Source organism: Somniosus microcephalus, unplaced genomic scaffold, assembly GCF_052327205.1.
Source record: "Somniosus microcephalus isolate GS21.2 unplaced genomic scaffold, FLI_Smic_1.0 unresolved_chr7, whole genome shotgun sequence".
Classification (NCBI taxonomy): domain Eukaryota; kingdom Metazoa; phylum Chordata; class Chondrichthyes; order Squaliformes; family Somniosidae; genus Somniosus; species Somniosus microcephalus.
The window spans coordinates 27,433,797-27,461,601 of NW_028225185.1; the positions used below are offsets into that span (position 1 = coordinate 27,433,797).

Consider the following 27,805-nt stretch of genomic DNA (forward strand, 5'->3'; position numbering starts at 1 on the left):
GGGAGGGGCAGGAGGAGGGAGGCGGAGCCTAACCTGTCAATGTGAGTTTGCGTGATGACATCACAGAGGACAGATTGCGCGATGACATCAACCAGAACAGATTGTGCTATGACATCATCGAGGACAGATTGCGTGATGACATCATCCAGAACAGGCTGTGTAATGACATTATCGAGTAGAGGCTGCGCGATGACGTCATCCAGGACAGGCTGCGCGATGATGTCATCCAGGACAGGCAGCAGGATGACGTCATCCCGCACAGGCTGCGTGATGACGTACACCCTCCTACTCCCGCCCCGTTGCCATGGCGCCCATCCGCGCGGCCTAGCGACTCAGGCTTTCCCGGGCGCGAGGGAGAAATGGAGCAATACAGCATCCTGGGGCGGATCGGGGAGGGGGCGCACGGCATCGTTTTCAAAGCCAAACACATCGAGGTGGGCGAGAGGCACAGAATCCCGGCCTCTCCCACAGTGCGGCGCTCCCTCAGTACCGCCCCAACGACAGTGCGGCGCTCCCTCAGTACCGCCCCTCCGACAGTGCGGCGCTCCCTCAGTACCGCCCCTCCGACAGTGCGGCGCTCCCTCAGTACCGCCCCTCCGACAGTGCGGCGCTCCCTCAGTACCGCCCCTCCGACAGTGCGGCGCTCCCTCAGTACCGCCCCTCCGACAGTGCGGCGCTCCCTCAGTACCGCCCCTACGACAGTGCGGCGCTCCCTCAGTACCGCCCCTCCGACAGTGCGGCGCTCCCTCAGTACCGCCCCTCCGACAGTGCGGCGCTCCCTCAGTACCGCCCCTCCGACAGTGCGGCGCTCCCTCAGTACCGCCCCTACGACAGTGCGGCGCTCCCTCAGTACCGCCCCTCCGACAGTGCGGCGCTCCCTCAGTACCGCCCCTCCGACAGTGCGGCGCTCCCTCAGTACCGTCCCTCCGACAGTGCGGCGCTCCCTCAGTACCGCCCCTCCGACAGTGCGGCACCTCCGACAGGGCGGCCCCTCCGACAGTGCGGCGCTCCCTCAGTACCGCCCCTCCGACAGTGCGGCGCTCCCTCGGTACTGCCCCTCCGACAGTGCGGCGCTCCCTCAGTACTGCCCCTCCGACAGTGCGGCGCTCCCTCCGCACTGCCCCTCAGATAGTGCGGCGCTCCCTCAGTACTGCCCCTCCGACAGTGCGGCACTCCCTCAGTACTGCCCCTCAGATAGTGCGGTGCTCCCTCAGCACTGCCCCTCAGATAGTGCGGCGCTCCCTCAGTACTGCCCCTCCGACAGTGCGGCGCTCCCTCAGCACTGCCCCTCAGATAGTGCGGCGCTCCCTCGGTACCGCCCCTCCGACAGTGCGGCGCTCCCTCAGTGCTGCCCCTCTGCCGCCACTCACATTCCTCCTCTTTCTCCACAGACGGGGGAGACAGTCGCCCTGAAGAAGGTGGCTCTACGGAAGCTGGAGGACGGAATTCCCAACCAGGCGCTGCGGGAGATCAAAGCTCTGCAGGAGATCGAGGACAATCAGCACGTGAGTTCACCGCCCGCCCGCTCACAGTGACAACAAACGGGCAGAGACCAGGCGGTGGGATGTGTCACGCACTGCACTCCACCTGTACACCTGAATAAGAACGTAAGAATTAGGAGCAGGAGTTGGCCATTCGTCCCCTCGAGCCTGCTTCGCCATTCAGTAAGATCATGGCTGATCATCGACCTCAACTCCACTCTCCCGCCCGATCCCCATATCCCTCGATTCCCCGAGAGTCCAAAAATCTCTCGATCTCAGCCTTGAATAGACTCAACGACTGAGCCTCCACAGCCCTCTGGGGCAGAGAATTCCAAAGATTCACCGCCCTCTGAGTGAAGAAATTCCTCCTCATCTCAGTCCTGAATGGCCGACCCCTTATCCTGAGACTTTGACCCCTGGTTCGAGACTCTCCAGCCAGGGGGGAAACAGCCTCTCAGCATCTACCCTGTCAATCCCCCTCAGAATCTTATATGTTTCAATGAGATCACCTCTCATTCTTCTAAACTCCAGAGAGTATCGGCCCAATCTACTCAATCTGTCCTCATAGGACAGCCCTCTCACCCCAGGAATCAATCTAGTGAACCTTCGTCGCACCGCCTCCAAGGCAAGTATATCCTTCCTCAGATAAGGAGACCAGAACTGTGCCCAGTACTCCAGGTGTCTCGCCAAGGCCCTGTACAATTGTAGGAATGGAAGTGCGATGCCGTATTTTGCCAGCAGACAGTGGGGATTTTTTTTTCAAATTCGAAATTTTTGTTAACCTAAAGTATTAAGGGATATGGGCCAATGGCGGGTATATGGCGTTAGGTCGCAGATCAGCCATGATCTCATTGAATGGCGGAACAGGCTGGAGGGGCCGAATGGCCTCCTCCTGTTCCTCTTCTTCTTAGGCAGTCCCTCGGAACCGAGGATGACTTGCTTCCACACTATAAATGAGTTCTCGGGGTGACTGATGAGCCCAATGCGGGACCTACAGTCGCTGTCACAAGTGGGGCAGACGGTGGGTGGGGTGCTTGGGTTGACGTGCGCTCCTTGCGCTGCCTGCGCTTGGCTTCCGCTTGCTCCCGGCGAAGAGACTCGAGGTGTTCGGCGCCTTCCCGGATGCTTCTCCTCCACTTTGCGGTCTTGGGCCAGGGATTCCCAGGTGTCGGTGGGGGATGTTACACGTTTTCAAGGAGGCTTTGAGGGTGTCCTTGAAGCGTTTCCTCTGCCCGCCTGGGGCTCTCTTGCCGTGCCGGAGCTCCGAGTAGAGCGCTTGTTTTGGGAGTCTCGTATCGGGCATGCGGACAATGTGACCCGTCCATCGGAGCTGATCGAGCGTGGTCAGAGCTTCGATGCTGGGGATGTTGGCCTGAGTGAGAATCGAGAGCCCCTTGTGCTCACTGGCCTACATTGGCTCCCGGTCCTGCAACATGAATATTCTCATTCTTGTTTTCAGATCTCTCCGTGGCCTCCTCGCCCCCTCCCAATCTCTGTAACCCCCTCCAGCTCCAGAACCCTCCGAGATCTCTGCGCTCCTCCATTGGCGGCCGTGCCTTCAGCCGCCTGGGCCCCGAGCTCTGGAATCTCCTCCCTAAACCTCTCCGCCTCTCTCTCCTCCTTTAAGACGCTCCTTAAAACCGACCTCTTTGACTAAGGGGGCGATTTTGCCAGCCCTGGGGAGGTGGGACTGCCGGGAAAATGCCATCTTGCTGGGAGGCCGATAGCCGTCCCGCGTCGGGTCCCGTCTCCTTGGAGGCAGGAAGGGATTAAAGCCTATTAACTGCCTGTTAACAGGTCGTTAACCGGCAGAAAATAGGATTATCCCCTTTTTGCCCTCAAGTGTGGGCTTCCCGAAGGCTCCAAAACCCGCCAGCTTAGCGAGGCGAGTACAGGGTCTACGGGGGTCGGGGGGGTTTGCAAATGTGCGGTGTGAAGGTAAGTGATGGGTGCAAGAGTGTAGAGGTGAGTAACTGAGGTGAGTGGCAAGTGTTTTTAAAAGTGTACTTGCCTTTGTTTCTTCCTGCAGGCTTCAGTTCGGAGTGTATGCGGAGACTCTCGGACCTCCGTGTTGCCGATGAGAGATGGCTGTTGCATTCTCAGATGCAATAACCATCTCAGCTCTGTAAAAGAAAGAAGGTTGAGGAGGTCTTGTATGCAAGACCTCATCAAACTGCAGAGAATGTCAAGTGTTTGAAACATAGAAACATAGAAGATAGGAGCAGGAGTCGGCCATTCGGCCCCTTGAGCCTGCACCGCCATTTAATGAGATCATGGCTGATCATCCAAATTCAGTACCCTGTCCCTGCTTTCTCCCCATATCCCTTGATCCCTTTAGCCTTAAGAAATATAGCCAACTCTTTCTTGAATATATTTAATGAATTGGCATCAACTGCCTTGTGTGGTAGAGAATTCCACAGGTTCACCACTCTCTGGGTGAAGAAATTCCTCCTCATCTCTGTCCTAAATGGCTTACCCCTTATCCTTAGACTGTGACCCCTGGTTCTGGACTCCCCCGCCATCGGGAACATCCTTCCTGCATCTAGTCTGTCTAGTCCTGTTAGAATTTTATAAGTTTCAATGAGATCCCCTCTCATTCTTCTAAACTCCAGCGAGTATAAGCCCAATCGACCCAAACTCTCCTCATACGTCATTCCTGCCATCCCAGGTATCAGCCTGGTGAATCTTCGCTGCACTCCCTCCATGGCAAGAACATCCTTCCTCAGATAAGGCGACCAAAACTGCACACAATACTCAAGGTGTGGTCTCACCAAGGCCCTGTACAACTGCAGCAAGACATCCTTGTACCTGTACTCGAATCCTCTCGCTGCGAAGGCCAACATACCATTTGCCGCCTTAACCGCCTGCTGCACCTGCATGCTTACCTTCAGCGACTGGTGCACAAGGACACCCAGGTCTCGTTGCACTTCCCCTTCTCCCAATCTATTGCCATTCAGATAATAATCTGCCTTCCTGTTTTTGCCACCAAAGTGGATAACCTCGCATTTATCCACATTATACTGCATCTGCCATGCATCTGCCCAATCACCCAACCTGTCCAAATCATACTTCACAGAGCTGTCAAACGATGACAATTCATCTGTCAAAAATTTTTGACAGATGAAACGTCATACGTTGACGTGCTCTGCAACCGGCTTTCCCTTAATTGGCCTGCTATGCCCGCTGGGCGGGCTTCACAAGGTCAATAAAGGGAAAATAGCGTGGGTTGGCCGCAAGTCGATGAGGTGCGAAGCAGCAGTCCCTCCTCCAAAGCGCCCCCAGTCACAAAATCGCCCCTGTAGTGTTTGTTCACCAGTCCCTAATAGCTCTTTTTGTGGCTCGGTGTGAATGTTTTGTCTGATTTACGCCCTTGTGAAGCGCCTTGGGACGTTTTTAGCATGTTGAGGGCGGCTGGATAAATGATGGCGTTCAGATTTCTCACGAGTTGCTGTCTCCTCTCCTGCCCCAGGTGGTGAAGCTGAAGGATGTCTTCCCGCATGGGACGGGCTTCGTGCTGGTGTTCGAGTACATGCTCTCCGACCTGTCGGAGGTGATCCGCAACTCTGATCGGCCCCTCACCGAGTCGCAGGTCAAAGGGTATATGATGATGCTGCTGAAGGGGGTGGCGTTCTGTCACGAGAACTCCATCATGCACCGGGTAAGGAGCTCTCACACGTCCCGGCTTCGCTGCTTTCATTTCAGTTCTCCTCTCTCCGAAGGCACGAAGCAGTGGATTTCGGTAGGCCATTCGACACTGGGAGGCATCACATAGAAACATAGAAGATAGGAGCAGGAGTCGGCCATTCGGCCCCTTGAGCCTGCTCCACCATTCAATGAGATCATGGCTGATCATCCAAATTCAGTGCCCTGTCCCTGCCTTCTCCCCATATCCCTTGATCCCTTTAGCCTTAAGAAATATATCCAACTCCTTCTTGAATATATTTAATGAATTGGCCTCAACTGCCTTCTGTGGTAGAGAATTCCACAGGTTCACCGCTCTCTGGGTGAAGAAATTCCTCCTCATCTCTGTCCTAAATGGCTTACCCCTTATCCTTAGACTGTGACCCCTGGTTCTGGACTCCCCCGCCATCGGGAACATCCTTCCTGCATCTAGTCTGTCTAGTCCTGTTAGAATTTTATAAGTTTCAATGAGATCCCCTCTCATTCTTCTAAACTCCAGCGAGTATAAGCCCAATCGACCAAGTCTCTCCTCATACGTCATTCCTGCCATCCCAGGTATCAGTCTGGTGAATCTTCGCTGCACTCCCTCCATGGCAAGAACATCCTTCCTCAGATAAGGTGTAACTCGACCCTGTCCTCCTCGCTGACATCCGTACTGGCACACCCAACAGGGGCCACTGCAGGGGTGTTCAGAGGTGGGAGGTCAGGCTGATTATTTGTTCTCCCCCCCGCCCCCCCGTGTTACCCCCTACATGGCTGTGAATTAGGAGCAGGAGTTGGCCATTTGGCCCCTGGAGCCTGCTCCACCATTCAATAAGATCATGACTGAGGGAAGGCCGCACTGTCGGAGGGGCAGTACTGAGGGAGCGCCGCACTGTCGGAGGGGCGGTACTGAGGGAGCGCCGCACTGTCGGAGGGGCAGTACTGAGGGAGCGCCGCACTGTCGGAGGGGCAGTACTGAGGGAGCGCTTCACTGTCAGAGGGGCAGTACTGAGGGAGCGCCGCACTGTCGGAGGGGCAGTACTGAGGGAAGGCCGCACTGTCGGAGGGGCGGTACTGAGGGAAGGCCGCACTGTCGGAGGGGCAGTACTGAGGGAGCGCCGCACTGTCGGAGGGGCAGTACTGAGGGAGCGCCGCACTGTCGGAGGGGCAGTACTGAGGGAGCGCCGCACTGTCGGAGGGGCAGTACTGAGGGAAGGCCGCACTGTCGGAGGGGCGGTACCGAGGGAATGCCGCACTGTCGAAGGTGCCGTCTTTCGGATGAGACGTTAAACCGAGGCCCCGTCTGCTCTCTCAGGTGGACGTAAAGGATCCCATGGCCACTATTGGAAGAAGAGCGGGGGGGGGGGGGGGAGTTCTCCCCGGTGTCCTGGGGCCGATATTTATCCCTCAACCAACATCACTAAAACAGATGATCTGGTCATTATCACATTGCTGTTAGTGGGAGCTTGCTGTGCGCAAATTGGCTGCCGCGTTTCGTAAAAGTACTGAATTCGTTTAAAGCGCTTTTGGACGTCCTGAGGTCGTGAAAGGGGCTGTAGAAATGCACGTTTATCAGGGAGCCTCCATTACTCTCTCCAGCCTTGATGTCCTGTACTATGGGCATTAATTAGCCTTTAAGGAGTTCTCGCAATGGGATTAGCGTCTGCACTGTTTCTGACGGTACTTGGGGCTAATTTCATCGGTTTGAAGTACCTTGGGATGTTTTGCTGCATTAAAGGAGCTGTAGGGAGGTTATGCTTCAGTTATACAGGGCATTGGTGAGACCACATCTGGAGTACTGTGTACAGTATTGGTCTCCTTATTTACGGAAGGATGTAAATGCGTTGGAAGCAGTTCAGAGAAGGTTTACTAGACTAATACCTGGAATGGGCGGCTTGTCTTATGAGGAAAGGTTGGACAGGCTCGGCTTGAATCCGCTGGAGTTTAGAAGAGTAAGAGGTGACTTGATTGAATCATACAAGATCCTGAGGGGTCTGGACAGGGTGGATGTGGAGAGGATGTTCCCAACGATGGGTGAAACTAGAACTAGGGGGCATAATCTTAGAATAAGGGGCTGCTCTTTCAAAACTAAGATGAGGAGAAACTTCTTCACTCAGAGGAATTTGCTGCCCCAGAAAGCTGTGGAAGCTACATCATTAAATAAATTTAAAACAGAAATAGATAGTTTCCTAGAAGTAAAGTGAATTAAGGGTTACGGGGAGCGGGCAGGAAATTGGACATGAGTCTAGGTTCAGAATGGTCATGGCCCTGTGGGTAACGGAGCGGGCCCAGGGGCCGTGTAGCCTGGTTCTGCTCCGACTGTGTTCTAACTCTGTGTTAGATTTCAGGAGATGGTTTTATTCCTGTTCCTGGCTGGGGGTGGAGATCGCCTTTACAGAAGGTAAGTACTGTAGAAAATATAGGGACAGAGTGATCTCCTGGACGAGTTTCGATCGCCTAGATGGGTCGGAGAGGAATTTCCCAGATTTTTTCTCCCAAATTGGCCATTGGGTTTTTTATCTGGTTTTTCGCCTCTCCCGGGAGATCACATGGGTTCGGGTGGGATGGAGAGTGATAGAAGATTTGAGGTTAGGATCAGATCAGCCATGATCTCATTGAATGGCGGAGCGGGCTCGAGGGGCCGATTGGCCTACTCCTGGCTCCTATTTCTTATGTTCTTATGTTTAAAAATAAGGGGTCGACCATTTAAGATAGAGATGAGGAGAATTTTTTTCTCACAGAGGGTCGTGAGTCTTTGGAACTCTCTTCCTCAGAGGGCGGTGGAAGCAGAGTCTTTGAATATTTTTAAGGCAGAGGTAGATAGATTCTTGGTAAGCAAAGGGGGTGAAAGGTTATCGGGGGTAAGCGGGAATGTGGAGTAATCGGATCAGCCGTGATCTTACTGAATGGCGGAGCAGGCTCGAGGGGGCCAAATGGCGGAGCAGGTTCGAGGGGGCCGAATGGCGGAGCAGGTTCGAGGGGGCCGAATGGCGGAGCAGGTTCGAGGGGGCCGAATGGCGGAGCAGGTTCGAGGGGGCCGAATGGCGGAGCAGGTTCGAGGGGGCCGAATGGCGGAGCAGGTTCGAGGGGGCCGAATGGCGGAGCAGGTTCGAGGGGGCCGAATGGCGGAGCAGGCTCGAGGGGCCGAGTGGTCGACTTCTGCTCCTAGTTCGTATGTATAAATGCAAATTGTGGTTTGTTTTTACGAGTGAATTTTTTCCGCAAGGCCAATGGACATTTTAATCTGCTCCCTTACCTCTTGCAGGACCTAAAGCCGGCCAACCTACTCATCAGTTCCACGGGACACCTGAAGATCGCGGATTTTGGCCTGGCTCGGGTTTTCTCCAACGAGGGCGACAGACTCTACAGCCATCAAGTGGCTACACGGTGAGAGCAAAGAAAGGACTTGCATTTTGACCGCACCAACCATGACCCCAGGATGTCCCAAAGCGCTTTAACAACATAACAATTAGGAGCGGGAGTTTCACCTCCCGACCCCCCCAAAGCCTTTCCACCATCTACGCACTGTCGGAGGGGCAGCACTGAGGGAGCGCCGCACTGTCGGAGGGGCAGTGCTGAGGGAGCGCCGCACTGTCGGAGGGGCGGTACTGAGGGAGCGCCGCACTGTCGGAGGGGCAGTACTGAGGGAGCGCCGCACTGTGGGAGGGGCGGTACTGAGGGAGCGCCGCACTGTCGGAGGGGCGGTACTGAGGGAGCGCCGCACTGTCGGAGGGGCGGTACTGAGGGAGCGCCGCACTGTCGGAGGGGCAGAACTGAGGGAGCACCGCACTGTCGGAGGGGCGGTACTGAGGGAGCGCCGCACTGTCGGAGGGGCGGTACTGAGGGAGCGCCGCACTGTCGGAGGGGCGGTACTGAGGGAGCGCCGCACTGTCGGAGGGGCAGTACTGAGGGAGCGCCGCACGGTCGGAGGGGCGGTACTGAGGGAGCGCCGCACTGTCGGAGGGGCGGTACTGAGGGAGCGCCGCACTGCCGGAGGGACTGTACTGAGGGAGCGCCGCACTGTCGGAGGGGCGGTACTGAGGGAGCGCCGCACTGTCGGAGGGGCGGTACTGAGGGAGCGCCGCACTGTCGGAGGGGCGGTACTGAGGGAGCGCCGCACTGTCGGAGGGACTGTACTGAGGGAGCGCCGCACTGTCGGAGGGGCGGTACTGAGGGAGCGCCGCACTGTCGGAGGGGCCGTACTGAGGGAGCGTCGCACTGTCGGAGGGGCGGTACTGAGGGAGCGCCGCACTGTCGGAGGGACTGTACTGAGGGAGCGCCGCACTGTCGGAGGGGCGGTACTGAGGGAGCGCCGCACTGTCGGAGGGGCGGTACTGAGGGAGCGCCGCACTGTCGGAGGGGCGGTACTGAGGGAGCGCCGCACTGTCGGAGGGGCGGTACTGAGGGAGCGCCGCACTGTCGGAGGGGCGGTACTGAGGGAGCGCCGCACTGTCGGAGGGGCGGTACTGAGGGAGCGCCGCACTGTCGGAGGGGTGGTACTGAGGGAGCGCCGCACTGTCGGAGGGGCAGTACTGAGGGAGCGCCGCACTGTCGGAGGGGCAGTACTGAGGGAGCGCCGCACTGTGGGAGGGGCGGTACTGAGGGAGCGCCGCACTGTCGGAGGGGCAGTACTGAGGGAGCGCCGCACTGTCGGAGGGGCGGTACTGAGGGAGCGCCGCACTGTCGGAGGGGCGGTACTGAGGGAGCGCCGCACTGTCGGAGGGGCAGTACTGAGGGAGCGCCGCACTGTCGGAGGGGCGGTACTGAGGGAGCGCCGCACTGTCGGAGGGGCGGTACTGAGGGAGCGCCGCACTGTCGGAGGGGCAGTACTGAGGGAGCGCCGCACTGTCGGAGGGGCGGTACTGAGGGAGCGCCGCACTGTCGGAGGGGCGGTACTGAGGGAGCGCCGCACTGTCGGAGGGGCGGTACTGAGGGAGCGCCGCACTGTCGGAGGGGCGGTACTGAGGGAGCGCCGCACTGTCGGAGGGGCAGTACTGAGGGAGCGCCGCACTGTCGGAGGGGCGGTACTGAGGGAGCGCCGCACTGTCGGAGGGGCGGTACTGAGGGAGCGCCGCACTGTCGGAGGGGCGGTACTGAGGGAGCGCCGCACTGTCGGAGGGGCGGTACTGAGCGAGCGCCGCACTGTCAGAGGGGCGGTACTGAGGGAGCGCCGCACTGTCAGAGGGGCGGTACTGAGGGAGCGCCGCACTGTCGGAGGGGCGGTACTGAGGGAGCGCCGCACGGTCGGAGGGGCGGTACTGAGGGAGCGCCGCACTGTCGGAGGGGCGGTACTGAGGGAGCGCCGCACTGCCGGAGGGACTGTACTGAGGGAGCGCCGCACTGTCGGAGGGGCGGTACTGAGGGAGCGCCGCACTGTCGGAGGGGCGGTACTGAGGGAGCGCCGCACTGTCGGAGGGGCGGTACTGAGGGAGCGCCGCACTGTCGGAGGGACTGTACTGAGGGAGCGCCGCACTGTCGGAGGGGCCATACTGAGGGAGCGTCGCACTGTCGGAGGGGCGGTACTGAGGGAGCGCCGCACTGTCGGAGGGACTGTACTGAGGGAGCGCCGCACTGTCGGAGGGGCGGTACTGAGGGAGCGCCGCACTGTCGGAGGGGCGGTACTGAGGGAGCGCCGCACTGTCGGAGGGGCAGTACTGAGGGAGCGCCGCACTGTCGGAGGGGCGGTACTGAGGGAGCGCCGCACTGTCGGAGGGGCGGTACTGAGGGAGCGCCGCACTGTCGGAGGGGCAGTGCTGTTGCAGCTCCAACAACCTTCAGGAAGCCCAGGTGAATCTTCGCCGCACTCCCTCCATGCCAAGACCATCCTTCCTCAGGTAAGGCGACCAAAACTGCACACAATACTCAAGGTGTGGTCTCACCAAGGCCCTGTACAACTGCAGCAAGACATCCTTGCTCCTGTACTCGAATCCTCTCGCTATGAAGGCCAACATACCATTTGCCTTCTTAACCGCCTGCTGCACCTGCATGCTTACCTTCAGCGACTGGTGCACAAAAATGAAACAGATTAAAAGGCCAGTTTGGGGGCTGGGAAATGGGGGAGGGGATGAAAGAACAAAAGGGAAGGTCAGTGAGAGGTGAGGAGACATTAAGAGATAATCAAGGCAAGATGAGATGGTAATAGGACAGGTAAAGAAACAAACAATGGCTCTAGATGAAGTGTGAAGTGCGCTGTCAGAGTGAGAGACAGCTGCCGTGTGGGAGAGAGAGGGAAAAAGGAAAAGGCACAAACCAAACGTGTGGATAAAATATATGTAAAAATATAATAGGGGCCGAGGTTATGATCTGAAATTGTTGAACTCGATATTGAGTCCGGAAGGCTGTAAAGTGCCTAATCGGAAGATGAGGTGCTGTTCCTCGAGCTTACGCTCAGCTTCCGTGGAACAATGCAAGAGGCCGAGGACGGTGAGGTCCGAGTGGGAATGGAGCGGTGGATTAAAGTGACAGGCCACCGGGAGCTCGGGGGGGGGGGGGGGGTCCCCCTTAGGGACTGAATGGAGGTGTTCCGCAAAGCGGTCACCCAATCTGTATTGTAGATACTGTTATCCACCTGGCTATTTTAGGTCTGCGCACTCAAGGTAGCCAGCAGTCCGCAGTGGGTAGATGATAATTACAAACGCACTCCCTGAATTGTACGGCGCTGTCGAGTCCATGGACCTCGCTGTAATTGGTATCTGTTAAGTTACATCTTTCGTTCTTTGTCACAGGTGGTACCGAGCCCCAGAACTGCTGTACGGAGCTCGTAAATATGATGAAGGCGTGGATATTTGGTAAGAGGCGTCATTTTCCTTCGATTTTAGTACAGCACGGGTTAGATACAGAGTAAAGCTCCCTCCACACTGTCCCCATCAAACACTCCCAGGGCAGGTACAGCACGGGTTAGATACAGAGTAAAGCTCCCCCGACACTGTCCCATCAAACACTCCCAGGACAGGTACAGCACGGGTTAGATACAGAGTAAAGCTCCCTCTACACTGTCCCATCAAACACTCCCAGGGCAGGTACAGCACGGGTTAGATACAGAGTAAAGCTCCCTCCACACTGTCCCCATCAAACACTCCCAGGGCAGGTACAGCACGGGTTAGATACAGAGTAAAGCTCCCCCTACACTGTCCCATCAAACACTCCCAGGGCAGGTACAGCACGGGTTAGATACAGAGTAAAGCTCCCTCTACACTGTCCCCATCAAACACTCCCAGGGCAGGTACAGCACGGGGTTAGATACAGAGTAAAGCTCCCTCGACAATGTCCCCATCAAACACTCCCAGGGCAGGTACAGCACGGGTTAGATACAGAGTAAAGCTCCCTCTACACTGTCCCACCAAACACTCCCAGGGCAGGTACAGCACGGGTTGGATACAGAGTAAAGCTCCCTCTACACTGTCCCCATCAAACACTCCCAGGGCAGGTACAGCACGGGTTAGATACAGAATAAAGCTCCCTCTACACTGTCCCATCAAACACTCCCAGGGCAGGTACAGCACGGGTTAGATACAGAGTAAAGCTCCCTCTACACTCCAGCCTAATCCCACTGTCCAGCTCTCGGTCCGTAGCCCTGTGGGTTACGGCGCTTCGAGTGCGTATCCAAGTACTTTTTAAATGTGATGAGGGTTTCTGCCTCGACCCCCCTTTCAGGCAGTGAGTTCCAGACCCCCACCACCCTCTGGGTGAAGAAAGTTCTCCTCAACTCCCCTCTAATCCTTCTCCCAATGACTTTAAATCTCTGCCCCCTGGTTATTGACCTCTCTGCTCAGGGAAATAGGTCCTTCCTATCCACTCTATCCAGGCCCCCTCATCATTTTATACACCTCGATTAAATCTCCCCTCAGCCTCCTCTGTTCCAGAGAAAACAACCCCGGCCTCTCCGATCTTCCCTCATCGCTAAAATTCCCCAGTCCCGGCAACATCCTCGGAAATCTCCTCTGTACCCTCTCTAGTGCAATCACATCCTTCCTGTAATGTGGTGACCAGATCTGCACGCAGTACTCTAGCTGTGACCTAACTGATGTTTTATACAGTTCTAGCATAATCTCCCTGCTCTTATATTCTATGCCTCGGCTAATAAAGGCAAGCATTCCGTATGCCTTCTTAACCACCTTATCCGCCTGTCCTGCTACCTTCAGGGATCTGTGGACCTGCGCTCCAAGGTCCCTCTGATCCTCTCCACTGGGAGGTGTGGGGGGAAAAGAAATCTGCCGGGGTTCCCGCGCCATTCACAACTCCTCAGATAATGAAGCAGTCCATGCCCGCATGCAACAAGACCTGGACGACGTTCAGGCTTGGGCTGATAAGTGGCAAGTAACATTCGCACCACACAAGTGCCAGGCAATGACTATCTCCAACAAGCGAGAGTCTAACCACTGCCCCTTGACATTCAACGACATTACCATCGCTGAATCCCCCACCATCAACATCCTGGGGGGTCACCATTGACCAGAAACTTAACTGGACCAGCCACATAAATACTGTGGCAACAAGAGCAGGTCAGAGGCTAGGTATTCTGTGGTGAGTGTCTCACCTCCTGACTCCCCAAAGCCTTTCCACCATCTACAAGGCACAAGTCAGGAGTGTGATGGAATACTCTCCACTTGCCTGGATGAGTTGCAGCTACAACAACACTCGAGAAGCTCGACACCATCCAGGACAAAGCAGCCCGCTCGATCGGCACCCCATCCACCACCTTAAACATTCACTCCCTCCACCACCGGCGCACCGTGGCTGCAGCGTGGACCATCTACAAGATGCACTGCAGCAACTCGCCAAGGCTTCTTCGGCAGCACCCCCCAAACCCGCGACCTCTTCCACCTAGAAGGACAAGGGCAGCAGGCGCACGGGAACACCACCACCTCCAAGTTCCCCTCCGAGTCACACACCATCCTCACTTGGAAATATATCGGCCGTTCCTTCATCGTCGCTGGGTCAGATTATTATCTGAACGGCAATAGATTGGGAGAAGGGGAAGTGCAACGAGACCTGGGTGTCCTTGTGCACCAGTCGCTGAAGGTAAGCATGCAGGTGCAGCAGGCGGTTAAGAAGGCAAATGGTATGTTGGCCTTCGTAGCGAGAGGGTTTAAGTACAGGAGCAAGGATGTTTGCTGCAGTTGTACAGGGCCTTGGTGAGACCACATCTTGAGTATTGTGTGCAGTTTTGGTCGCCTTATCTGAGGAAGGATGTTCTTGCCGTGGAGGGAGTGCAGCGAAGATTCACCAGACTGATACCTGGGATGGCAGGAATGACGTATGAGGAGAGATTGGGTCAATTGGGCTTATACTCGCTGGAGTTTAGAAGAATGAGAGGGGATCTCATTGAAACTTATAAAATTCTAACAGGACTGGACAGACTAGATGCAGGAAGGATGTTCCTGATGGCGGGGGAGTCCAGAACCAGGGGTCACAGTCTAAGGATAAGGGGTAAGCCATTTAGGACAGAGATGAGAAGGAATTTCTTCACCCAGAGAGTGGTGAACCTGTGGAATTCTCTGCCACAGAAGGCAGTTGAGGCCAATTCATTAAATATATTCAAGAAGGAGTTGGATATATTTCTTAAGGCTAAAGGGATCAAGGGATATGGGGAGAAGGCAGGGACAGGGTACTGAATTTGGATGATCAGCCATGATCTCATTAAATGGCGGAGCAGGCTCGAGGGGCCGAATGGCCGACTCCTGCTCCTATCTTCTGTGTATGTATCTATGAGTCAAAATCCTGGAACTCCCTCCCTAACAGCACCGTGGGAGCACCTTCACCACACGGGACTGCAGCGGTTCAAGAAGGCGGCTCACCACCACCTTCTCGAGGGCGACTAGGGATGGGCAATAAATGCCGGCCTTGCCAGCGATGCCCACATCCCACAAGCGAATAATAAAAAAACAGCTGAGCACAATCCAGTGGAAAGTGGATTGGGACATAAGAACATAAGAACATAAGAAATAGGAGCAGGAGTAGGCCAATCGGCCCCTCGAGCCTGCTCCGCCATTCAATAAGATCATGGCTGATCTGATCCTAACCGCCAATCCACTATCACAGAACCATCTCCTGAATCTAACAGAATTAGACACACGAAATAGGAGCAGGATCAGGCTACACGGCCCCTGGGCCCGCTCCGCTACCCACAGGGCCATGACCGATCCGAACCTAGACTCATGTCCAAATTCCTGCCCGCTCCCCGTAACCCTTAATTCCCTTTTCTTCTAGGAAACTGTCTATTTCTGTTTTAAATTTATGTAATGATGTAGCTTCGACAGCTTTTTGGGGCAGCATATTCCATGGACCTACCACCCTCTGAGTGAAGTAGTTCCTCCTCATCTCAGTTTTGAAAGAGCAGCCCCTTATTCTAAGACTATGCCCCCTAGTTCTAGTTTCACCCATCATCGGGAACATCCTCCCCGCATCCACCCGATCCAACCCCTTCACAATCTTATATGTTTCAATAAGATCGCCTCTCATTCTTCTGAACTCCAATGAGTAGAGTCCCAATCTACTCAACCGCTCCTCATATGTCCATCCCCTCATCCCCGGGATTAGCCGAGTGAACCTTCTTTGTACTGACTCGAGAGCAAGTATGTCCTTTCTTAAGTATGGACACCAAAACTGTATGCAGTATTCCAGGTGCGGTCTCACCAATACCTTGTACAACTGAAGCAATACCTCCCTATTTTTATATTCTATCCCCCTAGCAATGAAAGCCAACATTCCATTGGCCTTCTTAATCACTTGCTGCACCTGCATACTAACCTTTTGAGTTTCGTGCACCAGGACCCCCAGATCCCTTTGTACTTCAGTACTTTCCAGTTTCTTGCCATTAAGATAATAACTTGCTCTACGATTTTTCCTGCCAAAGTGCATAACCTCACACTTTCCAGTATTGTATTCCATCTGCCAAGTCTCTGCCCACTTACTTAGCCTGTCTATGTCCCCTTGCAGGTTTTTTATGTCCTCCTCTCTCACTACTTTCCCTCCCATCTTAGTATCATCTGCAAACTTTGATATGTTACACTCGGTCTCCTCCTCCAAATCGTTAATATAGATTGTAAAGAGTTGGGGACCCAGCACTGACCCCTGCGGAACACCACTGGTTACTGATTGCCAGTCTGAGAATGAACCATTTATCCCAACTCTCTGCCTTCTGTTAGATAGCCAATCCTCTATCCATGCCAGAATATTACCCCCAATCCCGTGATTTTTTATCTTAAGCAATAATCTTTTGTGTGGCACCTTGTCAAATGCCTTTTGGAAGTCTAAATACACTACGTCCACTGGTTCACCTTTATCCACCCTGTATGTTACTTCCTCAAAGAACTCCAGCAAATTTGTCAAACATGACTTCCCCTTCCTAAAACCATGCTGACTTTGTCTTATTAAACTATGATTCTCCAAATGTCCTGTTACTGTCTCCTTAATAATGGACTCCAAAATTTTACCTACCACAGATGTTAGGCTAACCGGTCTATAGTTTCCAGCCTTCTGTCTACTGCCCTTTTTAAATAAGGGTGTTACATTAGCAGTTTTCCAGTCTGCTGGGACCTTTGCTGAGTCCAGGGAGTTTTGGAAGATTACTACCAATGCATCCACAATCCCTACCGCCACTTCCCTCAAGACCCTTGGATGTAAGCCATCAGGTCCAGGCGATTTATCCGCCTTGAGTCCCATTATTTTACCGAGTACCACTTCCTTAGTGATTTTGATCGTGTTAAGCTCCTCACCCCCTGTAGCCCCCTGTTTGTCCAGTGTTGGGATATTCTTGGTGTCCTCTACTGTAAAGACTGATACAAAATATTCATTCAGTGTTTTTGCCATCTCCATATTTCCCACCATTAATTTCCCGGTCTCATCCTCTAAGGGACCAACATTTACTTTAGCCACCCTTTTTCTTTTTATATAACTATAAAAACTCTTACTATCTGTTTTTATATTTTTTGCTAATTTACTTTCATAATCTATCTTCCCTTTCCTAATCAATCTTTTTGTTATTTTTTGCTGTCTTTTAAAGTTTTCCCAATCCTCTATCCTCCCACTAGATTTGGCTACCTTATATGCCCTTGTTTTTAGTCGAATACTATCCTTAATTTCTTTACTTAGCCACGGATGGCTGTCTTTTCTTTTACACCCTTTTCTTCTCAGTGGAATATACTTTTTTTGGAAGTTGTAAAATAACTCCTTAAATGTACACCACTGATCATGTATCGTCTTACCCTTTAATTTATTTTCCCAATCCACTTTGCTCAATTCTGCTCTCATACCTTCATAGTCTCCTTTATTCAAGCTTAGCACGCTTGTTTGAGATACAACCTCCTCACCCTCTAATTGAACATGGAATTCAACCATGTTATGGTCACTCATTCCAAGGGGATCCTTTACTAGGACATTTTTAATTAATCCTGTCTCGTTACACAGGACCAGATCTAAGGTTGCTTGCCCCCTGGTCGGTTCAGTTACATACTGCTCAAGAAACCCATCTCTAATACACTCAATGAACTCATCCTCAAGGCAGCCCTGCCCAATTTGATTTGTCCAGTTAATATGATAGTTAAAATCCCCCATAATTATAGATGTTCCCTTATTACAAGCCTCAACTATTTCCTGATTGATACTCCGTCCAACCGAGTTGCAACTGTTCGGAGGCCTATAGACTACGCCCACTAGTGTTTTTTTCCCCTTATTATTCCTTATCTCCACCCAAACTGTTTCATTATCCTGATCTTTTGACCCAATATCATTTCTCTGTATTAGTGATTCCTTCCTTTATTAACATAGCCACCCCACCTCCCCTTCCTTCCTGCCTGTCCTTCCTGATCGTTAAATAACCTGGTATGTTTAATTCCCAGGCATTGTCACCCTGCAGCCATGTTTCTGTAATGGCCACAAGATCATACCCATATGTAGCTATTTGTGCCATTAACTCATCTATTTTGTTACGAATGCTACGTGCATTCAGATAGAGAACTTTCAAATATGTTTTGTGACACTTAGTTCCTGCTTTTGCCCTTTTTATTACTTTACCTTTTACTCCATACCTTCTGCCCCTTCCTGACACGCTCTGGTTTTTCATTTCCCCACTGCTACCTAAGTCTATGACCTTCTCTGTTGTCATTTTTATTATTTGTTCTCTAGGAACCTCCCCCCCACTAGTTAGTTTAAAGCCCTCTCTACAGCCCTAGTTATATGATCCGCCAGGACCCTAGTCCCAGCACTGGCCAAGTGAAGCCCGTCCCAACGGAACAGCTCCCTCCTGCCCCAGTACTGGTGCCAGTGTCCCAGGAAGCAAAACCCATTTCTCCCACACCAGTCTTTGAGCCACGCATTTAACTCTCTGATTTTATTTGTCCTAGCCAAATTCGCTCGTGGCTCAGGTAATAATCCAGAGATTATTACCCTTGAGGTTCTGTTTTTTAATTTGACCCCTAGCTGCTCATACTCCTTTAACAGAACCGGCTTCCTAGTCCTATCTATGTCGTTTGTACCAACATGGACCATGACGACTGGATCCACCCCCTCCCACTGCAAGTTTCTTTCCAGCCCAGAGGAGATGTCCTTAACCCTGGCACCGGGTAGGGACGAGCTTGGCTAGGCTGTCCCGGGCAGTCGGATAGCTTGTCTAGCCGCACACGGGGAAATCTGGCCCCTTGGGTGAAGTATCGGAGGGCAGCCACGGCCGGTGGAACCGTACCCCTCCCGGGAAGAGCCGATACGTTCAGTAGGGTGCGGGACGGTGGGGTGGGGTGGGGGGGGGGGGGGAAGCAGCTGAGCTATTTGCTAACCCGTCTTGTGTTTTGCTCCCTCCAGGGCCGTGGGCTGCATATTCGGCGAGCTCCTGAACAACTCTCCGCTGTTCCCCGGGGAGAACGACATTGAGCAGCTGTGCTGCGTGCTGCGGGTGCTGGGCACGCCCAACGAGACGATCTGGCCGGTAAGACAATCACTGACACCTCCTCGCCGCTGGCTCAAGGGCTGGCGGCAACGTTCCCTCGAGACAGGTGGAGGGACACAGGAACAGGAGGAGGCCGTTCAGCCTCCTCGAGCCTGTTACATTAGGAACAAGAGGAGGCCGTTCAGCCCCTCGAGCCTGTTACATCAGGAACAGGAGGAGGCCGTTCAGCCCCTCGAGCCTGTTAAATTAGGAACAGGAGGAGGCCGTTCAGCCCCCTCGAGCCTGTTACATTAGGAACAAGAGGAGGCCGTTCAGCCCCTCGAGCCTGTTACATCAGGAACAGGAGGAGGCCATTCAGCCCCTCGAGCCTGTTACACAGGAACAGGAGGAGGCCGTTCAGCCCCCTCGAGCCTGTTACATTGGGAACAGGAGGAGGCCGTTCAGCCCCCTCGAGCCTGTTACACAGGAACAGGAGGAGGCCATTCAGCCCCTCGAGCCTGTTACACAGGAACAGGAGGAGGCCGTTCAGCCCCCTCGAGCCTGTTACATTGGGAACAGGAGGAGGCCGTTCAGCCCCCTCAAGCCTGTTACACAGGAACAGGAGGAGGCCATTCAGCCCCTCGAGCCTGTTACACAGGAACAGGAGGAGGCCGTTCAGCCTCCTCGAGCCTGTTACACAGGAACAGGAGGAGGCCGTTCAGCCCCTCGAGCCTGTTACACAGGAACAGGAGGAGGCCGTTCAGCCCCTCGAGCCTGTTACATTAGGAACAGGAGGAGGCTGTTGAGCCCCTCGAGCCTGTTACATTAGGAACAGGAGGAGGCCGTTCAGCCCCTCGAGCCTGTTACATTAGGAACAGGAGGAGGCTGTTGAGCCCCTCGAGCCTGTTACATTAGGAACAGGAGGAGGCTGTAGAAGCTACATCATTACATAAATTTAAAACAGAAATAGACAGTTTCCTAGAAGTAAAGGGAATTAAGGGTTACGGGGAGCGGGCAGGAATTTGGAGATGAGTCTAGGTTCGGATCGGTCATGGCCCTGTGGGTAGCGGAGCGGGCCCAGGGGCCGTGTAGCCTGATCCTGCTCCTATTTCGTGTGTCTAATTCTGTTAGATTCAGGAGATGGTTCTGTGATAGTGGATTGGCGGTTAGAATCAGATCAGCCATGATCTTATTGAATGGCGGAGCAGGCTCGAGGGGCCGATTGGCCTACTCCTGCTCCTATTTCTTATGTTCTTATGTTGAGCCCCTCGAGCCTGTTACATTAGGAACAGGAGGAGGCCGTTCAGCCCCCTCGAGCCTGTTACATTAGGAACAGGAGGAGGCCGTTCAGCACCTCGAGCCTGTTACACTAGGAACAGGAGGAGGCCATTCAGCCCCTCGAGCCTGTTACACAGGAACAGGAGGGGGCCATTCAGCCCCATGAGCCTGTTACATTACGAACAGGAGGAGGCCGTTCAGCCCCTCGAGCCTGTTACATTAGAAACATAGAAGATAGGAGCAGGAGTCGGCCTTTCGGCCCCTCGAGCCTGCTCCGCCATTTAACGAGATCATGGCTGATCATCAAAACTCAGTACCCTGCCCCTGCTTTCTCCCCATATCCCTTGATCCCTTTAGCCTTAAGAAATATATCCAACTCCTTCTTGAATATATTTAATGAATTGGCCTCAACTGCCTTCTGTGGTAGAGAATTCCACAGGTTCACCACTCTCTGGGTGTAGAAATTCCTCCTCATCTCTGTCCTAAATGGCTTACCCCTTATCCTTAGACTGTGACCCCTGGTTCTGGACTCCCCCGCCATCGGGAACATCCTTCCTGCATCTAATCTGTCTAGTCCTGTTAGAATTTTATAAGTTTCAATGAGATCCCCTCTCATTCTTCTAAACTCCAGCGAGTACAAGCCCAATTGACCAAATCTCTCCTCATATGTCATTCCTGCCGTCCCAGGTATCAGTCTGGTGAATCTTCGCTGCACTCCCTCCATGGGAAGAACATCCCTCCTCAGATAAGGCGACCAAAACTGCACACAATACTCAAGGTGTGGTCTCACCAAGGCCCTGTACAACTGCAGCAAGACATCCTTGCTCCTGTACTCGAATCCTCTCGCTACGAAGGCCAACATACCATTTGCCTTCTTAACCACCTGCTGCACCTGCATGCTTACCTTCAGCGACTGGTGCACAAGGACACCCAGGTCTCGTTGCACTTCCCCTTCTCCCAATCTATTGCCGTTCAGATAATAATCTGCCTTCCTGTTTTTGCCACCAAAGTGGATAACCTCGCATTTATCCACATTATACTGCATCTGCCCAATCACCCAACCTGTCCAAATCATCCTGGAGTTTCTCTGCATCCTCCTCACAGCACACACGCCCACCCAGCTTTGTGTCGTCTGCAAACTTGGAGATATTACATCTAGTTCCCTTGTCTAGATCATTAATATATATTGTGAATAGCTGGGGTCCTAGCACCGATCCCTGCGGTACCCCACTAGTCACTGCCTGCCACTCGGAAAAAGAGCCATTTATTCCAACTCTTTGCTTCCTGTCTGCCAACCAGTTCTCTATGAGGAGAGATTGGGTCGACTAGGCCTGTATTCACTAGAGTTTAGAAGAATGAGAGGGGATCTCATTGAAACATATGAAATTCTGACAGGGCTAGACAGACTGGATGCAGGGAGGATGTTTCCCCTGGCTGGGGGGGAGGTCTAGAACGAGGGGTCACAGTCTCAGGATACGGGTTACGACATTTAGGACTGAGATGAGGAGAAATGTCTTCACTCAGGGGGTGGGTGAACCTGTGGAATTCTCCACCACAGAAGACTGTGGAGGCCAAGTCACTGAATATATTGAAGAAGGAGATCGATAGATTTCTAGACACAAAAGGCATTAAGGGGTATGGGGAGAGAGCGGGAATATGGTATTGAGATAGAACGTCAGCCATGATCAGATTGAATGGCGGAGCAGGCTCGAAGGGCCGAATGGCCGACTCCTCCTATGTTTCTATGTTTTTAAAGCGCTTTACAGCCAATAAAGTACTTTTGAAGAGTAGTCACTGTTGTAATGTAGGAAACGCGGCCGCCAATTTTCGCACAGCAAGCTCCCACAAACAGCAATGTGATAAATGACCAGATAAGAACATAATAAGAAGTAGGAGCAGGAGTAGGCCATACGGCCCCTCGGGCCTGCTCCGCCATTCAATAGGATCATGGCTGATCCGAATCTAGACTCACGTCCACTTCCCTGCCCTCTCCCCGTAACCCCTAATTCCCTTATCTGCTAGGAAACTGTCTATCTCTGTTTTAAATTTATTTAATGTTGCAGCTTCTACAGCTCTCTGGGGTAGCAAATTCCATAGATTTACTACCCTCTGAGTGAGGAAGTTTCTCCTCATCTCAGTTTTGAAAGCGCAGCCCCTTATTCTTAGATTATGCCCCCTAGTTCTAGTCTCACCCATCAGTGGAAACACCCTCCCCGCATCCACCCGATCAAGCCCCCTCACAATCTTATATGTTTCGATAAGATCGCCTCTCATTCTTCTGAACTCCAATGAGTAGAGGCCCAACCTACTCAACCTTTCCTCATACGTCAACCCCCTCATCTCCGGAATCAACCGAGTGAACCTTCTCTGAACCGCCTCGAGAGCAAGTATAGCTTTTCTTAAATATGGAAACCAAAACTGCACGCAGTATTCCAGGTGTGGCCTCACCAATACCCTGTATAACTGCAGCAAGACTTCCCTGTTTTTATACTCCATCCCCCTCGCAATAAAAGCCAAGATTCCATTGGCCTTCCTGATCACCTGCTGCACCTGCATACTAACTTTTTGTGTTTCATGCACCAGGACCCCCAGATCCCTTTGTACTGTCGCACTTTGCAGTTTCTCTCCATTTAGATAATAACTTGCTCCTTGATTTTTTCTGCCAAAGTGCATAACCTCACACTTTCCAACATTATATTGCATCTGCCAAATTTCTGCCCACTCACTTAGCCTGTCTATGTCCTTTTGCAGGTTTTTTATGCCCTCCTCACTCACTGCTTTCCCTCCCATCTTTGTATCGTCGGCAAACTTGGATATGTTGCATCTGTTGTTAGTGATGTTGGTTGAGGGATAAATATTGGGCCCGGGACACCGGGGAGAACTCCCCCCGCCCCGCTCTTCTTCCAATAGTGGCCGTGGGATCTTTTACATCCACCTGTGAGGGCAGACGGGGGCCTCGGTTTAATGTTTAATGGTGACGGGGCCCAAAGGTCCCACGCGGTCCTCTCCCACCCTTCCCTAACCGGCGGCTTCTCCGTTCCTCCCCCTCTCCCCGCTCCTCTGCAGGAAATCACGGAGCTTCCAGATTACAACAAGATCACCTTCAAGGAGAACCCGCCCATCCCGTTGGAGCAGGTCGTGCCCGATGCGTCGCCGGAGGCAGTGGACCTGCTCAAACATTTCCTCGTCTACCCGTCCAAGCAGAGGATCAGCGCGGCCGAGGTGAGCACAAACCCGATCCCCCCCGCGTCGAACCGCGTGGTGTTCACGGGCGTTCTTTGGTCTCCCGTAACGCAAGAGAAACGTGCAGGGACGGAAAAAACATTTGTTACCGTTAGGGATCCAGGGGTACGGATACACAAATCACTAAAAGGAGCGACACAGGTTAATAAGGCCATTTAAAAAAAGCAAACCAAGCACTGGGGCTCATTTCTAGAGGGATAGAATTGAAAAGCAGGGAAGTTTTGTTAAACTTGTATCGAAGCTTGGTTAGACCACACTTGGAGTACTGTGCACAGTTCTGGTCTCCATATACCTTGGTTAGACCACACTTGGAGCACCGTGCACAGTTCTGGTCTCCACCTACCTTGGTTAGACCACACTTGGAGCACTGTGCACAGTTCCAGTCTCCATATACCTGGGTTAGACCACACTTGGAACACTGTGCACAGTTCTGGTCTCCACATACCTTGGTTAGACCACACTTGGAGCACTGTGCACAGTTCTGGTCTCCACATACCTTGGTTAGACCACACTTGGAGCACCGTGCACAGTTCTGGTCTCCGTATACCTTGGTTAGACCACACTTGGAGCACTGTGCACAGTTCTGGTCTCCACATACCTGGGTTAGACCACACTTGGAGCACTGTGCACAGTTCTGGTCTCCGTATACCTTGGTTAGACCACACTTGGAGCACTGTGCACAGTTCTGGTCTCCACATACCTTGGTTAGACCACACTTGGAGCATTGTGCACAGTTCTGGTCTCCACATACCTTGGTTAGACCACACTTGCAGCACTGTGCACAGTTCTGGTCTCCATATACCTTGGTTAGACCACACTTGGAGCACTGTGCACAGTTCTGGTCTCCATATACCTTGGTTAGACCACACTTGGAGCATTGTGCACCATTCTGGTCTCCATATACCTTGGTTAGACCACACTTGGAGCACTGTGCACAGTTCTGGTCTCCATATACTTTGGTTAGACCACACTTGGAGCACTGTGCACAGTTCTGGTCTCCATATACCTTGGTTAGACCACACTTGGAGCACTGTGCACAGTTCTGGTCTCCATATACCAGGGTTAGACCACACTTGGAGCACCGTGCACAGTTCTGGTCTCCACCTACCTTGGTTAGACCACACTTGGAGCACTGTGCACAGTTCCAGTCTCCATATACCTGGGTTAGACCACACTTGGAGCACTGTGCACAGTTCTGGTCTCCACATACCTGGGTTAGACCACACTTGGAGCACTGTGCACAGTTCTGGTCTCCATATACCTTGGTTAGACCACACTTGGAGCACTGTGCACAGTTCTGGTCTCCATATACCTGGGTTAGACCACACTTGGAGCACTGTGCACAGTTCTGGTCTCCGTATACCTTGGTTAGACCACACTTGGAGCACTGTGCACAGTTCTGGTCTCCACATACCTTGGTTAGACCACACTTGGAGCACCGTGCACAGTTCTGGTCTCCACATACCTGGGTTAGACCACACTTGGAGCACTGTGCACAGTTCTGGTCTCCGTATACCTTGGTTAGACCACACTTGGAGCACTGTGCACAGTTCTGGTCTCCACATACCTTGGTTAGACCACACTTGGAGCACTGTGCACAGTTCTGGTCTCCATATACCTTGGTTAGACCACACTTGGAGCACTGTGCACAGTTCTGGTCTCCATATACCTTGGTTAGACCACACTTGGAGCATTGTGCACCATTCTGGTCTCCATATACCTTGGTTAGACCACACTTGGAGCACTGTGCACAGTTCTGGTCTCCATATACCTTGGTTAGACCACACTTGGAGCACAGTGCACAGTTCTGGTCTCCATATACTTTGGTTAGACCACACTTGGAGCACTGTGCACAGTTCTGGTCTCCACATACCTTGGTTAGACCACACTTGGAGCACTGTGCACCATTCTGGTCTCCATATACCTTGGTTAGACCACACTTTGAGCACTGTGCACAGTTCTGGTCTCCATATACCCTGGTTAGACCACACTTGGAGCACTGTGCACAGTTCTGGTCTCCATATACCTTGGTTAGACCACACTTGGAGCACTGTGCACAGTTCTGGTCTCCATATACCTTGGTTAGACCACACTTGGAGCACTGTGCACCATTCTGGTCTCCATATACCTTGGTTAGACCACACTTGGAGCACTGTGCACAGTTCGGGTCTCCATATACCTTGGTTAGACCACACTTGGAGCACTGTGCACAGTTCTGGTCTCCATATACCTTGGTTAGACCACACTTGGAGCACTGTGCCCAGTTCTGGTCTCCATATACCTTGGTTAGACCACACTTGGAGCACTGTGCACAGTTCTGGTCTCCATATACCTTGGTTAGACCACACTTGGAGCACTGTGCACAGTTCTGGTCTCCATATACCTTGGTTAGACCACACTTGGAGCACTGTGCACAGTTCTGGTCTCCATATACCTTGGTTAGACCACACTTGGAGCACTGTGCACAGTTCTGGTCTCCATATACCTTGGTTAGACCACACTTGGAGCACTGTGCACAGTTCTGGTCTCCATATTATATAAAGGATATAGAGGCACTGGAGAAGGTGCAAATAAGATTGACAAGGATGATACCAGAACTGAGAGGTTATAACTATCAGGAAAGACTGAGCAGGCAGGGGCTCTTTTCTCTAGAAAAGCAAAGGTTGAGGGGTGACCTGAGAGAAGTCTTTAAAATGATGAAAGGGTTTCGACAGGGTAGACGTTGAGAAGATGTTTCCAGTTGCGGGGAGGGGGAGACCAGAAGCCTGGGAAGTGTCTGTGTGCAGATGACGGATGAGGGCAGGATCGATCTGGGCTGCCGTGATTGCTAAGACTCGCCGTCCGAGCTCACGCCTCTCGGGTGTGGGACCGGTGCCCGCGGAACGCCGTGCGGCACAGCGGCACCTCCCGGGCAGGAAGGGAGCGGGCCGGTGGAACACGACCAGAGCCTCATTGGTGTCCTCTCCCCCCCCGCAGGCCCTACTGCACCCGTACTTCTTTAAAGAGCCGCTGCCGGCCCACCACTCTGAGCTGCCGATACCCCAGTGGGGCGCCAAGAAGACCCAGCAGCGGCTCCAGCACCAGTACGAATTCCACATCGACCAGCCCATCGAGGAGTCGGTCATCGACCCAGACCTCATCTCTCAGCACGTCAGGGTCTGGTGAAGGGGCAGGCGAGGCTCGAGCCTTCACTGAGTCCTCAGCCCAGGACCATGGCAATGAGCAACGAACTGGAGATAACGTGTAACGATTCGACATAAACAGAGACATGGCGTGCTGTTCGTCTTTATACATACGGTGTTCTGTAATATACACAGGGGCTGCTATTCCCCAGAAATAACAGTGTCTGCTGTTCTCGATAATATACACAGGGGCTGCTATTCCCCAGAAATAACAGTATCTGCTATTCTCTATAATAGACACAGGGGCTGCTATTCCCTATAATATCCACAGGGGCTGCTATTCTCTATAATATACACAGGGGCTGCTATTCTCTATAATATACACAGGGGCTGCTATTCTCTATAATATACACAGGGGCTGCTATTCTCTATAATATACACAGGGGCTGCTATTCTCTATAATATACACAGGGGCTGCTATTCTCTATAATATACACAGGGGCTGCTATTCTCTATAATATACACAGGGGCTGCTATTCTCTATAATATACACAGGGGCTGCTATTCTCTATAATATACACAGGGGCTGCTATTCTCTATAATATATACAGGGGCTGCTATTCGCTATAATATACACAGGCGCTGCTATTCCCTATAAGATACACGGGCTGCTATTCCCTGTAATATACACAGGGGCTGCTATTCTCTATAATATACACAGAGGCTGCTATTCTCTATAATATACACAGGGGCTGCTATTCTCTATAATATACACAGGGGCTGCTATTCTCTATAATATACACAGGGGCTGCTATTCTCTATAATATACACAGGGGCTGCTATTCTCTATAATATACACAGGGGCTGCTATTCTCTATAATATACACAGGGGCTGCTATTCTCTATAATATACACAGGGGCTGCTATTCTCTATAATATACACAGGGGCTGCTATTCTCTATAATATACACAGGGGCTGCTATTCTCTATAATATACACAGGGGCTGCTATTCTCTATAATATATACAGGGGCTGCTATTCGCTATAATATACACAGGCGCTGCTATTCCCTATAATATACACGGGCTGCTATTCCCTGTAATATACACAGGGGCTGCTATTCTCTATAATATACACAGAGGCTGCTATTCTCTATA

General features: G+C 52.8%; 1 protein-coding gene across 2 annotated transcripts; it reads left to right on the forward strand.

Moving 5' to 3' along the window:
- The first annotated feature begins 285 nt into the window (after window positions 1–285).
- On the forward strand, window positions 286–26,866 carry cdk20 (cyclin dependent kinase 20). 2 transcript variants are annotated; one of them, XM_085978805.1, is made up of 8 exons: window positions 288–434; window positions 1,392–1,505; window positions 4,951–5,139; window positions 8,410–8,531; window positions 11,870–11,932; window positions 18,942–19,065; window positions 23,350–23,505; window positions 26,503–26,866. In XM_085978805.1, the coding sequence occupies exons 1-8, from the start codon at window positions 360–362 to the stop codon at window positions 26,689–26,691; spliced, it is 1,032 nt and encodes a 343-aa protein (XP_085834931.1). In that variant the 5' UTR covers window positions 288–359; the 3' UTR covers window positions 26,692–26,866. The 2 variants fall into 2 exon arrangements, with proteins under 2 accessions (XP_085834932.1, XP_085834931.1); XM_085978806.1 differs by lacking the exon at window positions 4,951–5,139 and having other exon boundaries at window positions 286–434.
- The last annotated feature ends 939 nt before the right edge of the window (window positions 26,867–27,805 follow it).

What these genes read in the sequence shown, in the direction of transcription:
- cdk20 (XM_085978805.1), top strand. Translation starts at nt 360, where the DNA reads ATGGAGCAATACAGCATCCTGGGGCGGATCGGGGAGGGGGCGCACGGC. An exon ending in GATGAAGGCGTGGATATTTG is followed by an intron (nt 11,933 to 18,941) that starts GTAAGAGGCGTC and finishes TGCTCCCTCCAG; the next exon opens with GGCCGTGGGCTGCATATTCG. An exon ending in CCAACGAGACGATCTGGCCG is followed by an intron (nt 19,066 to 23,349) that starts GTAAGACAATCA and finishes GCTCCTCTGCAG; the next exon opens with GAAATCACGGAGCTTCCAGA.